General features: G+C 35.2%; 2 protein-coding genes across 2 annotated transcripts; one reads left to right on the top strand and one right to left on the bottom strand.

Annotated features, from left to right (window-relative positions):
• Nucleotides 1–784: 784 nt before the first annotated feature.
• On the bottom strand, nucleotides 785–6,154 carry LOC149807829 (F-box only protein 4-like). The gene is made up of 6 exons (XM_089971076.1): nucleotides 5,700–6,154; nucleotides 4,598–4,809; nucleotides 3,888–4,111; nucleotides 2,919–3,167; nucleotides 2,273–2,439; nucleotides 785–1,516 (listed from the first exon to the last, which is right to left on the bottom strand). Exons 1-6 carry the CDS (start codon nucleotides 6,021–6,023, stop codon nucleotides 1,436–1,438), a joined length of 1,257 nt encoding a protein of 418 aa, XP_089827202.1. The 5' UTR covers nucleotides 6,024–6,154; the 3' UTR covers nucleotides 785–1,435.
• Nucleotides 6,155–6,217: 63 nt separating this feature from the next.
• On the top strand, nucleotides 6,218–17,151 carry LOC149807828 (large ribosomal subunit protein eL37A-like). The gene is made up of 4 exons (XM_089971123.1): nucleotides 6,218–6,306; nucleotides 9,360–9,495; nucleotides 13,698–13,782; nucleotides 17,024–17,151. Exons 1-4 carry the CDS (start codon nucleotides 6,304–6,306, stop codon nucleotides 17,103–17,105), a joined length of 306 nt encoding a protein of 101 aa, XP_089827249.1. The 5' UTR covers nucleotides 6,218–6,303; the 3' UTR covers nucleotides 17,106–17,151.
• The last annotated feature ends 435 nt before the right edge of the window (nucleotides 17,152–17,586 follow it).

Here is a 17,586-nt window from a genome sequence, read left to right as displayed (position 1 = left end):
ATTATGACAAAAAGTTGAACCCAGTCTGTGTAAGAGACTTTGACAATGAAAAGGGCAAAGTCAGAGTGCTCTTCTTTCATCACCAGAATTAACAGTAGATTCCACTTGAGAAAACATTTTATTTATTTGCTTGATAATACTTTGAATAAACTTAAGTTGGAATAATTGTATGGTTTTAAGCTGATACTGCATCAGTGATGACTGGAATTCATAAAGGAGTTGCATTCTATATTTTGAAAAATGTCTCCTTCATTGTACATATCAGGTTGTCTCTGTCATATGATGCACCATGCTGCAGGAAAACCTGCTGATAAATTAGAAGAACTCCTGAAGTATCAAGTTGGCACTCCACTCTACCTGACAATTTACTTCATGCGGACAGAATTCAGATCCAGGCTCTCTAACCCAGCACTTGGTGCTTTACTGGTGTGCAAAACATTCAGAGTCTCAGCTGGTACATAGTGTTTTGAAATGTAATATGAGAGTCACTTGCTTTTTAAAGCTCAAAGTGTTATATATGAAAACCTGAAGCAGTAATTAATGTTAAAATTCCAGAGGGATAAATAAATCATTTTGTACATGTGCTCATTGAATTTTTATCATGTTATATGTGGATTACTCTTTTTCTGCTTGGATTACTCATTTTGTCCACTTGGATTACACTTTTTCCTCGCCAGGGGTTGGCATGTATGGTATGTTAGCATCGTGTGTGAGTGGAGGGAAGAGAATCAGTTGGACTAATAAGCAAGTACAGATGGTAAAATAAAGACTCTGAACATGCATGCTGTGCAATTAATTTTGTTTTAATGAATGTAAAAATATTCACTCAATCTCTTTTGGCCAAGCAGTGTTAAACCTTCATTTCAACATGTAAATGTATTAAAAGTCTTGGGAAAAGAAGTGCTGCAAACTATTCAACTGTGTCTCTCTGACTCGGCATTGTCAGTAAATTATTCTTGCCCATCTGCAACAAGTTAACTGCCTTATAATGTTAATAGCTGTTTCACTCGTTTAAAAACAACGAAGAAAACAAAACTTGTGACCCAGACAGCACTTGTTTGGATTTTACATTGCCACTGAGACTTCTTGTCGCATTCTGTATTACATTTGGATTTATCTAGGCTATATCAGCTAATGATATGGTCTTAGTACATGTATAATCTAATGTATTCAGCTTTCTTGGATGTGTTCATATACTGTAACCATTATTAATAAGATTTTCAAGCTATATGTATTATTCTCCGTCTTCCATTGGCTTAATTTACTGTGACTAACATCTGTCCATTGGCTTATTTTCCTGATTGACAGCTGCATGGTGATTTATTATATTCAGCATCTAACTTGTTCACATCTGTTAGAGACAGCTGCTAACTATATTGACAACAGTTATGTTGTTTTCTTTACGCTAGGCATGCCTGAAATGTCCTCCAGTTCCTCATCTCCTCTGTGACTGTTCTACTAACCATGTCAAAGCTTCAGGTACTCCAGTCAGAGTGTCTGCCACACAGTTTCGCACCTAAAAAGTTGAAGGCTTTATAAACACAACACTTCAATGTTTTGACTTGGTTGAACTTTTGGTTTTGCACTTTCCCTCATGAATAACAGTAAATATGTTACAAAATCAATGGCTGATATTTTTATACTAAAAATTACTTCAATAACATGACTTTAATAAGGAATCAACAATTAATGGAGTTGCCAACCAGTTTTAACTCATGAAAAAAGTTAGTTCAACATAACTTTAAGCAATTGAGTCATAAACTTAAGTGTGACACTGGACAATATTGCATTTTATAATGTATTTTTTCTTCAAAAACTATTTTGAAGCATTTAAATTTGCTTCTATCAATGGGCTTTCCATGAACTAAATATACCCATCATAGCAACTGGGAAGGCACGAAGTATGAGAAACAATTTAATTAAAATAATAACTGCTTTCCATATTGTTGGCCCATGATGCTGTGGAGTATTCTCCATATGGGTAAACATAATGGTTATATAAAGTAACAAAACCGGTCTGTCACCCTCTATATGTTATGTAAATACAATCAGTTGTCAAATACATAGTAAACAAAAAGGAAAACTGGCATTCTGAATAATAGCCAACACTTTAATGCCAGAAATTTATATGAAATAACCAAGAATAAATTGTCATTTACTTTCCAAGCTGATCCCAAGTTTGAGGATGCACCTTTGATAAATAATCCCCAAGATTAGATAAACAAATGCCTCTTTGTCCTTCTTTATATTTAATTTCCTGTCTTTATTTTACCTGCCAGGGTCTGTTGAGTTGAGCAAGCTTTAATTGTTCCGCCACTTGTATGCATGGTATTCGTGCGTCTTTTTTTTCTCTGACACAAGATAACACAAGAACAGGGACGTGAGTAGCTGACCATCTCTCACTGATCATGGCCTCAAGTTCATCCAAACCAGAAGTAACTGAAACAAAACAACCATTTTATTACTTGTATTCTAGTAAATTAGGATTATCTGAAGGTAAGCTAAAAAAAATGGAAGAAAATACATACTGAAATAATCTCTTTTTTATCTCACTCAAGATGAATGTTATTACAGATAAGACAAAGCCATTCCAATCATTTATCAGTCCATCCAAGAGCAGTTTAAATGTCTTGTTTTTAACTTTATCTTTCTGAGATTTTCACATGACTAAGCACATGTGTATTCATTGATGAACTATGAATTTGTGGTACAAAAACCATACCATAATGCAACTGACAAAGGTTTATGTTTTGATCCATGACTATTTTATAGAAAATATCATTTATACACTAGTATCTGTTTACCTACAATTATTAAGTGCAGCACATTTTCAAATGAGTGGCAAAGAACACTCAAATAATGAATCTGCTTGCATCTTTAGGTTAAAAATGAAATATATACAAGTTTTCTGCTCTTACCTGTTTCTTGTGAGGCATCAACTACAAATACAAATCCATCCAAAGTTCTACACAGATCTCGAATAGCTGGTAGAAGATTGTATTTCTCTTTTCCCTCTTCCTCCTGAGCATTGTGTCTTACAAGCTTATTGTGTTGCATTCGGTCATGTTGTGACCCTTCCCTCTCTTTTTTAGTAGCGGAATATAACACACTCAAGTTCAAATCCCTTCCAGTATTATTTATCCTCACTGTCATTCCAGCACCCACACCTAAAATAAAACCAAAACCTCATTTTTAGGAGTCTTCATCTGTTAATTGTAACAATGTGTCACATACAATATTTCTTCCCAGCCTACTGGGTATTAAATTCATTTATTTTAACTTTATTTATTTATTTTGGTTTTTTAAACGTGTTGCTTCTTTGCAAAAGAAAATAGGTTTTCTGAACTTGTGTTGCTTTTTTGCAAATGAAAATAGGTGAATTATGATGCCATACTTGTATAAGATTATTTTTGTTGTGTGTATTGCTGTGTAATGGCAGAATGCAATAACAACTGTACTGACCCTGTTTTTTTGCACGGCTGTATGCAGATTTCTCATGGAACAAATTTGCCAAATCCCTGTAATTATGTTTTTAGCATCAAAGGCTTTACACTAGACTTAAACTTTCTTGAATAATTCAACATTTATATTGGCTAGAGGTATGGATGCTTATATACTGGGCTACAAGTATTCACAAATGATATAAGTGACCCAAATCTAGATAATCATAAAATGGCATCACAGCTTGGAATTTTCCTATTATTCTACCATATTTGAATTTGGCAAGTGACAGCAAATTTTACCTATCCAGCAAAATTTCAGACTTGTCCCAGGCTGCTGGACATGGGATCTTTTTCTGTCATTGATGTATACGCGTTGACAAAAATTTACACAGCATACAAGTTTCGGTTGTGACAGTAATACTCTTTATATTTCCAAATTCTTACCATCAAACTGTCCTGGAAAAAGACCAATTTTCTGGAAGCAATTATTTTCTTCATACATCATTCTGCGAACAATACAGCTGGTGCTAGACTCTAGACCAGGACCGAACATGGCAAGCATTGGAACCTTTTTTGGTAGGAAGTACCTCAACAGACTAGATATATTATGAAACACAGCATTCCTCTGAAGCATCAGCTCAGTTACTTCGGGTGAACATCGCAAGTATCTGAATTTAAAAAAAAAAAAACAGAAGAGTGAGCAGTTTTGCCAAGTTCATTTATTTTACCCTTTCTTTTTCTTGCAAAAGTATAAAATGTGTTCCAAGTAAAAAAATGTCAGTACGAAGTATTTTGATTTTTCCTCTGAAGCAGATTGCTTGATTTATCTCAGGATATGCATTTTAATAAAAACTGATTATTACAAATTTTCGAAATTTAAGCCTCCATTCATAAAACAACAAGACTTTCAATTATGTTCTATCTTACATGGGAAACAGTAAAACTTTGATAACTTTAACATAAATCAATCCATATCTGGGTGAATCTCTAAGGACTCTCTAAGTCACTGTTTAAAAAGAACTTTCTTCAGTGGCAGGAAAAGGGCAAATAGCTTTAAAATATCGGCTGCACTGACTCCAATTCCACCTGCCCCAAAAGTCTATAATCCCTTATCTGCAGTGAGCCTATTATTCAGATATTTCCTATTAACTTACATGTCCTTATTGGTCCATTCGGACTGCACCTCTTTGTAAAGCTCAGGATAAGTATTGTGACCAATAACATCCCACTTTCTCACATCTTTTCTCAACAGTTGTTGCCAGAGGAGATTGTCTTGGGTTAACTCATACCACTCCTTGCACACAATGGACACCTGACATAACTCCCTGGCTTGCAGATATGAAAATATGTGAAGCTTTAGAACTACCTGTGGACATAGAAAACATTAGTGTACCCAAGCATCATGTTTTCATCAATAGCAAAGCATTTTAATGGCTGATTTCTATGACACAAGCATTAACTGTTTACTGCTAGCTTCAGGTGCAGCCACAATCTTTGAAGCAAGCTAACTCTTATGTGTGACTGTACTTGCTATTTTATTTTGACTTTTAAATCCCAATTTTAAATCTGTTAATCTAAGAATGTACAACTTATGACTGGTTCTATAAATTCACAAAAACTGTTAGATGTTAAACTTAGAGGTTGGAAAGGCATGCAGTATAACATTTAAACCTATGCTAACAACTTTAAGAATATTGTCAAGTGAACAATTTCTGCTGAATAGCTGAAAATTTCTTTTTATATGAATTACACTATATGTTGACATTGGAAGACAGTATGTACAGTGAAATCACTTATGTTCAGTGTAGTATAATGTAGTCATTGGTAAACAAATAAGTCTGCACCCGACTATACCCAACCACCCAACTACCTTGTGGTGGTAAATGAATTTTCCAAAAATTAATACTTTTCCCATTAATACATGTATCTAGATGGACTTAACAATTACTGCTATATCATATTTTGTCTGTAAAGATGGGGATTTATTCAACAAAGTATATTATTTACCCCCACCCCACCTCAACACACACAATCCTTGCCACATAAGCTGGAGTCACAAGCCAAATGCAGTCGATTTAAGTTTATGTCCATACTTTCCCGGGCTGATATGGTGCGTCTTTGGGCAATTAATACACTTCACTCTTGTCTATGCAATATATGGCCTTTAATGTGTTGATATACTGTTAAGAAAAACGAAAACCAACAAAACTAAACACTTTACATACATATAAAAGAACTACTTTTATATATACTTACAGGTATATCACAGAAGTGGCACTGTCCTTCTATAACTCTCTGTGGGTTTTTGCTTTCAGGTACATATACATCTCTTTCATGAAATTTGTTCAAGTATTGCTGAAGTCCACCTGAGCAAACTTCATTGTTCTCTGAATCACCCATCTTCTTTTTGTATTTTTTAATCAGATTTTTGAAATAATCAATCGTATTTTGGTCAAGGTGCCTCACATGATCTTCTTTCCGTTTTGTTGCCTGGTTGCTAACGTCGCTGACAGCATTTCTCTCCATCACGCCAACAAAAGCTGTAGAACAAATATCGGGCATCATTTGTACTTGTAGCATTCTACTACTCTAGCTTCTTGGTGTTCTCAAATTGAACATGTAGTAATGTACTGAAGTTGCACACATGTTTATTTATATATATTTTTAGCATGCCGTGGAACTTCCAACGTGTCCCGGAAAATGTCATTTCTGTGTTGACGGTTTGACGTCATGAGTATTAACTTCCGGTGATCGTTATTCGGCATCCTTTGAGTATTTTTGTTCAGTTTCAATGTAGACGGTGATAAACAAATGATTCCACCTAATCGACTTCCTTTTTCTTCAATATCGCTGGACAAAAATGGTAACGTGATAAAATGTTCACAGGAATCTTCTTGCATCTTGTCAGAATCATAGAAAATCTTATATTGAAGGAATAAAATTGAAAAATATATGTAATATAACCCGTTTTCTCTCAATAATTTTATTCTTTGTCAGATCCCAAAACGCAGATCGTGCCTTGTTTTGTTGGTGGTTGGATAATCTGAACATTTTAGTAAAATAATCCATAAATTGAGCCAAATTAGTTGGGTATAACTTTTGTAAAGCAGCACCAATTCTTGTCAGTTTGTCTAACATTCTTTACTCCAAAACTAGTGTCAAAAGGAAACTTTAATAATCAAATTCTGTTGCTATACTTCGTTCCTTCCTTGCACATCATCGTGGTCTTGGAAGTTGATGATGTATGATTATCCTACAAATAAAACATAAGCAGTGAAGGACAGTTGTCCTACTAGGGTGGTTGGCAGAGGTCTCGGCCACGGAATCTCTCACAGGAGTTAAACCTTTCGTCTTTAAAATTAGAATTAAAAAATGGAATACCCGTATCTGTACTCTAATTATGCACAAGAAGTGCAAGTGAGACCTTCGTTTGACCCTATTGGACTGTTGCTCTGCATATTTCTTTTTGCACCTCAAAATCGCACGAAGTCTAACAAAACATTCATCCAGCAGACACTAAAGATGCATGCGAGGACCACAAGTTATATCTTCTCGCAAATTGCGTTTTCTTTTCAGTATTGCCCTCCACAATGTTTTTCTTGATCCATCTTTTATGGGCCAAGTGTCAAACTCTAGTGATTATATGAATCATTCATATTTGGAGGGATTTTTATATATATCTGGGACTCGGAAAACCACTTGCACGAGAGTCCGTATCGATGCAATAGCTGAGCGAAATATTCCAAGGCTTGCCAGAACTGCTTCAGCCACCCGCAGAGTGGGAAAATGTGTTGGTCAATTAATCATTTTAGCAGTGCTGATATTTACAATGACAGAATTCAGTGGCTGAAAGACCCCAGATATGCTTGTTGTCATAAGAGTACATCAAAAGAACTAGTCCTACCTGTAAGACCCGACGCTGATATTTATGTTGTGGGCGTCAGGGTCTTACAGCCTAACTAGTGGCGCTGTGTAGTGTGTTTTGATGTCGACTAACATCGTTATGAAAGTAAAATTTTCAGGAATATTTCACACAACTGACAACTAAAATAATGACGCTTTTCTGCAAAGTAAAGTTATAATGTTTTAGTCAGACTTTACTTACTATGATGCCTTTTCTCTAATAAATTCAAATTCTCACAAAAGAAATGGACCCGTTTCCAAGTTTCTTTCGCCTACTTCTCAGTTGGCTGGAACGCGATGAAAGCTGAGAATGCCGAAATCGGATAAAGTTGAAACATTATTTTTTTAACGAAACGAATAAAAAATATATTATGCCTATTGGAACTGTAAGCAACGGTTCGTTTCGCTCAAGAAACATATCCCAAACATCAACATACTTGAACTTACTTCGGCATACCTCGACTACCGTCGCATTGCAACAAATTCAAATGTATGTCATCGGAACATGAAAATGCATCCATTTGCTAGTGTCATATTTTCATTCCACCAGGATAAAGACAGCACAGTAAGTATATTAATTACTCATAAATTAGTGGAAAAATGTCGATATAGGCTGCCAAATGTGTGAGATGTTCCTGAAACTTTGATTACTCATTCCGATGTCAACGACATCAGAACACACTATACAAGGCCGTTATTTGGATAGTAAGACGTAGCGCCTCAACAAAATCAAACTGTGCTATGTCTTGCATGTAGGACTACAAAAGAACATGACAATAGCTGGGCGGCAAGTTCGTTGACTGGCTGCAGAGTGGTGGGAAAATGTGCTGATATTTACAGTGATCAAATTCAGATCCAGAAAGACCCAGAGATATACATATGGTCATTTATAAGAGTACATCAACTTTAGCTTTCATTATTGTGTTCATTTCCATGTGTTGCCAAATGAGTAGTGCATGTGACCTTGAAATCAAGACATGTAAAGAGTTGGACAAAATGCTGTTTGCAAACTTGGTTAAGTATTTAGGGGTTCAATGGCAAAGAATGTAATGAGATTCAGAAGAGGGCTAAAGTTGCAGGCACTCAGCCAAGTGTAAGAAAGTGTGATGCCTAGCTTGGTGTTCGGATCTTTCCCTGGACTGACAAAATTCAGTCTGGAATTTCAGTGGTATAAAGAATGTGGAAATTAAACTTGATGACAACCAATAGTTCTTCTAAGCTGCAAAGATCCAGTTTCTGTGTAGGGACTGCAACAATTGCTGGTGGGACTCCATGTTTTACCAGAATGGGAGTCCTGGACTCCTAGTTTTAAAATCCTAGCAAGACCTCCAGAAAGGGTCATGAGCACATAGCAGTGATTGTATGTTATAGGTTGAACCAAATATGATATCTTGTCTCATGCCGAATAATGAAAAACAATTGTACAGTATTTTGTAAGAAATGTACAATCAGATTTTTGCATTAGTATTTATTTTTCTAAAGTAGTGTTTGTGTATATTTGGTATATGAAAGAGACAGAAATATGTTGTACTTGTTTATGATCTGGTGGTTAGAGAATTTAACTTGGATGCAAGAGGTTGCAGGTTTGAACCCTGGCTGAGTCATACCTAAGATTTATAAAAACGGTACAAACAGCTGCCTTACTAGGCACTCGGCATTAAGAGATTTGTGTTAGGTCTGATTGACCTGGTGTCAGTAGAATGTTCCTGGGTGGGACATGATGCTACATGTCTGTCTCTTGATGCTCCAGTGCTAGACCTTACTAAAAACTGGCACATTGCAGACCTTGTAGCGATATGACTGAAAAATTGTTCAGCTACGTTAAAACTCCAAACCACACAAATACTCGTGATGCCACTGGTCAGGTTATTTTTTAAAATAGTGTTTGCTAATGCACCCCTTTTGAGTTGTCAGTTTTAATTAGGAATATATTAACAATGTTAATTTCAAAGAATCACTATTATATCCCCAACAAAGAATATTTTTTTTAGCCTGATTGTATCTTTATTGTAGACCAAGGGAACCTCCAGCTTTGGTAAGAGGAATTGCAAGACCCACACACACTGTCGGCGCTGTGGGCGAAGGTCCTTTCACATTCAGAAGAAGACATGTGCATCATGTGGCTACCCAAGTCCTAAGATCAGATCATGTAAGTTTGAACAAGATTTTCCTTTTTTGGATTATAATACAGTACAGTATCAATCATATTTCCTTCACACTTCATAAATATGTCGGCTTATCAGCAGCATTCTGATTTGCACACATTTTTCTTTCTAAATATAATCGCTTCTTTAAGTTGGCAGCATTCTGATTTAACATTAGCACACATTGTTCTTTATGATACAAGTATAATCACCCAGCTGATCAACCATTTATATAAACCACCATGTTGTATAGTATGTTCTCCATATGTATACTGGGGTAAATCATATTACCTATATTAAGACAAAGAAAACGTGTGTTGCCAGTCATCCAAGCATACATTTTTTGTTGCCGACCTTAGCGCTATTTTCACCCTGAGGTTTAAAAAAAAATTAAAACAATTGAAGAACAAAATTGATTTGTGCCCATAATTCAACATTATTAAACTTAAAAAATAACTAAAAAGTCTGGTCCTATTTTTGGGGAGTGAATTGAGTTGTTTCTGTTGTCATTGCTCAGTTTACGTAATATTTCAGGTTAGTAGATAACCAGTTTTCTACTTTATTTATGGAATCAAGATGCTTTATCTAGCATAAATGTTAAATAACTTGACTTGGAAGTAACAAAAGTTGTCAACAGAATTTGTAATTTGATTATATTGATACGTTTTGTTGTTGTTGCAGAAGCACAATTGTAGTAGCACATAAATGATATGGCAAAATATTGTACAATAAGATATCTATAAAACAAATCCTGTCTTTTCCCCCCATTGTTTTTGCAAAATAATGAAGATTCAGAATATATCAGTATTTTTTCATTTATAATCAAAGTTTTCTTGCCAAATACAAGCTTGAGAAATTGCATCTATATAAGTGATCCCTTCATCTGTGGCTCCCCTGACCAGTGGCCACCCACTTTTTACAGCCAGAATCCCTTGACAATGACGAGTTTGTATTCAAAAGTACCTCTGAAAAAAGGTCGCCCTTCTAACATGACTAGCGCAAGTATATAACAGCAGAAATGTAAAATTTACCTCGCACAAGTGGCCAGAACCAATATTTAATGTATGGTAAGTTATCCGATTATCTTTACTAATGTCTGTTTCCCAATGTTAGATTTTCGTTATTAAAAGAAGCGTTGCCTGACATACATGTACTCCTAAGGTTAAAGTTATATCATTACTGCAGATGTTTTCAGGAAGTGGGGTCAGCAATGTTGTGTTGAAGTTTGAGGCTTAAATTGGCAGTTGAGTTTTTTCTTTAATGATTTCGACTGGACGTGATTGTCAAGATCATAACATGGTCAGCATAGGCTAAATATAGATTTTGTGGATTATCACACACACACACACAGAATAACTTTGAACACAACAGGGTATCAGATAAAGACCAAAAAATGATATGATGGTACATGTATCAATTCCTTTATAAATGAGACAAAAGTTAAGTTGCAGAGCAATATATGAATAAATCATTACATGTCAGCACATAAATGCAGAATTAATACCTTGGAAGAAAACGTTTTTCAAGTTGACAACGATTGGAAGAGTTAAGAGTTTTTGTCAACAAATTTCATGTTGGAAAAACTCAAATATACATCATAACAGATAAGGAGAATATTCTTTGGCAGTGGGAGAATGGAGTATATTGGAAAGAGAATTATTTTAAATGCCAAGCAATGCATGTATCAAGATTTAAATGATGTTTTGGGATGGTTATGCCATGTGCATGTCAGTAGTATCCTACTGGCATTTCATACATAAGAAGAAGAGCCATTAAATAAGTTGGTTTTAACACATGAAGAACCTTTTAGTAATTAGCGCCACTTTGAAAAGAAAATATTAAATGTTTTGAAGTTGTTTGTTGCTTGCTTTCTTCATGCACATGCTTGTCACAAATATAGTCCCCCACTTGAAAGGCCACCTGTCTTATACAGCCACTTTCCTTTTGCAGAAAGGGTGGCCATACAAGAGGGGAATATGTGTAGAGTTTCTTTTTTTTTTTCTAAAGCAACCAGTATGCCCTAATTTAAAACTAGTAAAACATACATGTTTCTTTTGGCTTGTTACAGTATTACCCCTGCCCCTCCAAAAAGCTAAATTTAACATGCCAATTGAACGCAGATACCTCTTGTCATGGATAACATTTTGTTTAAATGGTCTAAGGGTGGTGCTGGTTGTTTGACCTTCTACTCTTTGCGGCTTGGGTATTCTTGGGTCATAGAATTTTAGCCATGCTGTAAGAAAGCATAGGTCTATCTACAGACCAGGTTTATTCAGATTAAAAGGAAATAATTGGAATAGAATGCCCAGCTATTGAGTTGGAGCATTGTGCTCTTAAAGTTGACTTCAAAAATATGGGGCTTAGTGAGGGCAGTAGAGGTGGAAGAAATAAATACAGTGGAACCCCGCTATAACGCGATAATTGGGGTTAAAAAAAATGGGATCACGTTAATGCAGGGTTTTACAGTATTTTACTTGTTTTTCAGAGAACAACTCATTGGCACACGTACATGTATTCATATCTAATGTATACGATGAATAGAGTATCAACACTGTTTACTATCGTGGCATGAGTTCATCAATAATGCATGAAATTCCATTGAAAAATTGCACACAGATTTACAATATTCAATAATCTTGTCTGAATTCAGCATCTAATATACAGCACGAACAGAGGATTAACACTGTTTAGTTGCTGTGTGATATCATACCGTCGGGGCTTGCAATTAATCCATATTTCATGTAATTCCGTTGCAAAAATTGCATACATATTTAAACTATTAAATAATTTTGTCACACATCATTATGTTTCTGAATTCAGTGGGAAAAATGAACAGCAAATTTAGATTAAGAAAGACGAAGCGTGTGTATGGTTCATTACATTCCAGGGTCTATGAAGGGTGTCTGTACAAATTTCATACTGCTAAAATTTTCTCATGCATTTCTGTGTACATTTATCCATTGCAAATTTCCAATAATTAATGCTTGTACGCCTATTTGTTTCAACGAAAACAGCAAGAATAATTAACAATCGACACATGCTTTCAGCGTACATATAACTTTTACTTCCGATTTTGTGAATATCGAAAGAAACGTGAAAACTATTATACTAATCATATCACAAAGTGCAGAGAATGATTTGCATTTGTGAACTTGCTTTTTCATAACAATAAAATATTTTTATGAAAAATAGGAAATTAATAACAAGTTCATAAACAAACACCATACCCATGTAAAACCAGAGAACTTTGTGCAGTAGGCCTGCAATAGTCACGAGTCACTTTTATAACAAAAAATTAAGCTGAACACATGTACAATTCATATCCTTTCAATTTCCAGCTAATAAAGCAGACATTATTTATTGGTCAACCGATCGCAGTAATAACATCGCCAAGCCCAGCAAACATTGGCAGCTTTCATTTTTTGATGTTTAATCAATTGTGAGAATATTTCATCAACCAGCGCATTGTCTGCTGCTTGGTTGTGTATGCAGTTAAAGAAGAAACACATGTTGGATATTGTTTGAGCAACTGTTGTATACAGATTTAATTGAAGACCATCACAGAGACAACTTTCTGGTTTTACTCGTGGATCAGTAATAAGTAATATTTCCGATAATGTTTATTTTGGCATAACACTTAAAGAACCCGGTGAACTTGTTAAATTTCAAAAGCTACACCACGATTTTTATTATATTAAAATTCATATACTGACTCTTCCTCAACATGATAAGAAATGTTTACACACTATTTCTCATACTTAAAATTATTATTTTTTCGGTACGAAACAAAATACACGTACATGTATTTAAAATTTCAGGAACCATGCCATGATTGTATTGTATATGAATTCATACGCGATCTCTTCACCAAAATGATAATAAACGTTTTACATACTATTTCTCGTACTTAAAATCCCAGTACGAGAAAAATACATGTATTTAAAATTTCAGGAACCACGTCACAATCATATTAAAATTCATACGTGATCTCTTCCCCAAAATGATAAAAGATTTTGTCATGTGTGAATGAATATACAAAATATCAGGAGCCACGTCACGACCGCATTATATCCAAATTTGTTTTATTGTGGGGCACGTTACAGCGGGGTCCCATTGTAATTGAATAAATAAGTGCACGAGGACAAGTTGCCTGGATCTAATCTAATTTGTAATTTTTTAAAATAATAAATTGAGTTTATTTTTCCAGATAACTGGAGTGAGAAAGCACTTCGTAGAAAGACAACAGGCACTGGTCGTATGCGACATCTGAAGAAAGTCTTTAGACGATTCAGGTGAGACGTTGGTCATTGAAATATTGCTTCAGCACTTAATGATTATTTTAATGCTTAATCTTTTTAAGAGAAAAAAGTAACCTCTCCTTATCATGATTTTAAGTGAGACTTCAATGTTATGGTAAATATGAACTGTACAACCCCAACATCCAATGAAACAAGACTACTCAAGTAGTATTTTTTTAAAATTCAGTCCTGAATAAAATGTACCATTTATACTTAATTGAATCTTCCCCATTGCAAGCAACCCCAGTTTAGAGTGGTGAGTTTAGTTACAGTCCACGTTGCATGGATGACTCTCCAATTATGGGCCTGGTTTTGTTGGTTTAAAGTACTACTAGCTATAGCATACTGAGGAAATAGGAGCAAAGTGCTTTTCACAACAGTGTATTGAGGCAGCTGACCTAAACTAGCCTAGCTTGGTATCAAACCTGCAACTCTAAGACAACAAGTCTGAAGTTCTGCCAGCTCACCTGTTGTGGCTCAAAGCCATGATGCTAATAGCATGTAGGAACTAGCAAGTTACCTGTGCACTGTTCATGTTAGGATCATTATAGTTAGTATTGCACCCTTAGCAGAAGGTCTATCTTTTTTGTACCCTGTATACATTACTGTTATACCTGGAATAAAAAAAACTTTGCAAGTGGATGCATCTTGAAGGGTACATACGGTCTTTGACAGTTTGGGGAAAATGGGGTAGCATTTTCAAGGCCTTGAAAGTTTGAAAATCAAGCAGGTTACCCTGAGGTCTTTAAAAGTCTTTGAAAATTGAAATAAACCCAAAGATTTTAATTTCTTTCCAACATCACAAATAAAATTGTCCAAGGTTTTAGATTGATGTATTCGAGTTTTCCTGGTTTCTTTCTTTTGATGACCTGTTCAGTTTCATTTCATCATTAAACAATATTGTAGTATTTTGCATTCGTTGTTTTCTCATATAACATAACTTTTATACAAAATGCTAGCAAAAAAAGGTCTTGGAAATCAGTGTTTATGGTCTTTGAAAGTTTGGAAAAAGTCTTTGAATTTATCATTCAGAATTCTGTTTGAACACTGTCTTGATCAGTACTGCACTTTCATCACAAAAGGAGGTGTTTTAAGGGACTGTCCATTTAATTGGGGTTGGGGGATGGGCAGCAGGGCTTGAGATTTTCTTAAGCTAATATAATTGATATAACAGGTTTTTAATTTTGCTGTACATCTGTGCAAGAATACTTAATCCAAGCCATTTGAAAGTCTCGAATCTTTTTTTCAAAAAGGATGGGCCCTAGGTGTAAAGTGAAGCAATCTTCATCCTAGTGGTCCACTTGAAGGTCTTTTCACTATTTCTCATGAATAAATGGTTATATCATAGGGTTTTCACTTCAAGACGTTTAATGTTTTGTTGATCTTAAATTAACATGGTGCTTTTCTGAAGTGCAATGTGCGACCATCTTAAATCTTGTTTTAGCTACTCCTAAAGGTATGGTCATTTTTTGTGACTGGGAGATTTCATCAGAAGAGTTTTTATGGTGTCTGCTTGATCCTAAATGAAAATGACTAACCTTCAATATGGCCACCGTGGTAGCTGTCTTGAAAATATTATCTCTGTTCCCAAAATGGATTGCAATATCAACATGGGTTTTTCACAAATCGACTTATTCCTGTTTGGTCCTAAATGAAAGTGCATGCAAGTCATACATCCAATAAGACTGTCATGAAAACATTTTTGTCACTACTTCCTCTGAATGGATGATTATTAGATGTGGTTATGATCAAAAACACTTCTAATGATGTCTGCTTTGCCATTATGAAACGGTACCAGTCAGACATCCAGTATGTCGAGCGTAGCAGCAGATGTGAAAATCATGTGACACTGAATAATATCAAAGATGGTTTTAGCACTCTGCAGCTTAAAGGATGAAATGATTTTGTTTTGAATTCCTGGAAATTCTTTTCACCCAGTAGAGCATCAGACCCTTCTAGGGACTCATGATGCTTTATGGAGGGGAAATTTCTTCTGCGTCATTTTTAGAATAGACCCTGTCTTGGACAGTGTCAGTAGCTTCTGAAGCAAATTTTATGAACATGGTATGAAAAAAGGCAACAAAATCCGGTTTTATCAACTCACTTCAGTATCTCTTTGATATAATGTAAAAGAATCTTCACTTGAGTATGAATTTGTTTTCAGCATGATAGGTAATGTTTATAATGGCTGCTGGAGACTACAAAAATCATTGTATAAGTAACCTAGGTAATTGTTATCAACTTTAGTGGTCACATTAACTTCGTTTTTTCCTATCGGAAAAAGAAAATTACTTCACCCTGTCATTTTTGGTTTAGATTTAAACCCAGTGACGGTAGATTATGGCTTTTGAGATGCTCCCTGAACACAACCATGTATGTAGTTAGTGTTAAGCCAGGGTAAAATGAATTGCATTCTGCCATAATAGGTATTCATGTCGATTCCGCTGACAAAACAGACTCTTGCTTATTTACCTTGCTGCATCTCTTGATTTACAAATTAGGTTTCTTGTCATCTCGATAAAACTTTATAAATAAGTTTATATCATCAAGATCTTGGTTGAATTTGACCAAGAGAATATGCATACCCTGCAATTATATTGGGCACCAACAATTTCATGTTCTGAGACTTTTTACAATTTCTGTCTCAACAGTTGCAGAAAAAATATTTTGTTCACATTCATTGCAGAATAACACTGTATTATATCCATATATATTTATTGCAGAATAACACTGTATTATATCCATTATATTATTTGAAGAACTCGTTTTCTTCCTGAGGTAAAGAAAAGAAAGTATCTTGGCTCAGAAGACAATCATAGCTGCTCCCCCTCCCCCCCGGTATACCAGTCATACCATGCACCTCTAATATTTTAAATAAGGATGTATTCTTTCAATGCCCTGTAAGCTTACCTAATGAAATGGTTAATGGTTAAGTTATTTAAGTAGGTGATTGTTGTCGGGCCTACGTTTATATTTTCAAAAATCCCAGGAAAAGACAGCTATCCTGCTTGCATTGGAGAATCAGTAAGCATTTCCCTTTTGTATTTATGTACCCCAACCCTCACATTTTGAATTTTGTTGCTTGATCAACATAAATGAATTTGGAAACATTTCCAGAAGAATGAAGAAAATTGTATGAAGTTAATAGCACTTTTAGCGGTGAATGTTGTCAAGACTTAAATTATTATTATGTATTTACATTTTGAGAATGAACTTGTTTGCCTTTTTTGTGCAGGAATGGTTTTCGTGAAGGAACAGTTCCCAAGCCTAGAAGGAAGACAGCAGCTGCTCCTTCCACAGCAGTAGCTACAAAGTAAAGTGATTTGTATTGGGAGTCACAAATAAATGTGGTGAAAAAAATGATTTGGATCTTGTTGCTTGCATGCACTTGCATAATACATGCACACTTGTACATAGTATCTGCTCACATAATGAGAACATAATTGCAGACATCACTATTAACAAGACCATTTTAAAGCAAAGTAGCAAGCATTGTGAGTCATGGGATATGACTTGGGGTGAATGTACTTCACATGCAAATGCAGTAAAACTAAACTTGACACTGATGGGGTCACAGATGTTGTTTATTTTGTACAGGTGGTTAGTCAAGATAAGTTTGCTGTGTGGGGCATAAGCTCGAGTCCAGAAGCTGATATTTATAACTTAAGCTAATAAATTAAGAATCGCAAAACTCGCCATCTTTCCTTATGCTAGCATTCCAAGCTGTAGTTTCTGATTTGAGATGAAAGGAGCTGATCTTTTTCAAGTTAAAATAGACAAAAGAGAGCGAGACTACAA

Source organism: Sinohyriopsis cumingii, chromosome 1 (assembly GCF_028554795.1).
Source record: "Sinohyriopsis cumingii isolate HCF-2022 chromosome 1, ASM2855479v2, whole genome shotgun sequence".
Lineage (NCBI taxonomy): Eukaryota > Metazoa > Mollusca > Bivalvia > Unionida > Unionidae > Sinohyriopsis > Sinohyriopsis cumingii.
This window is presented reverse-complemented; position numbering and strand designations above follow the sequence as displayed.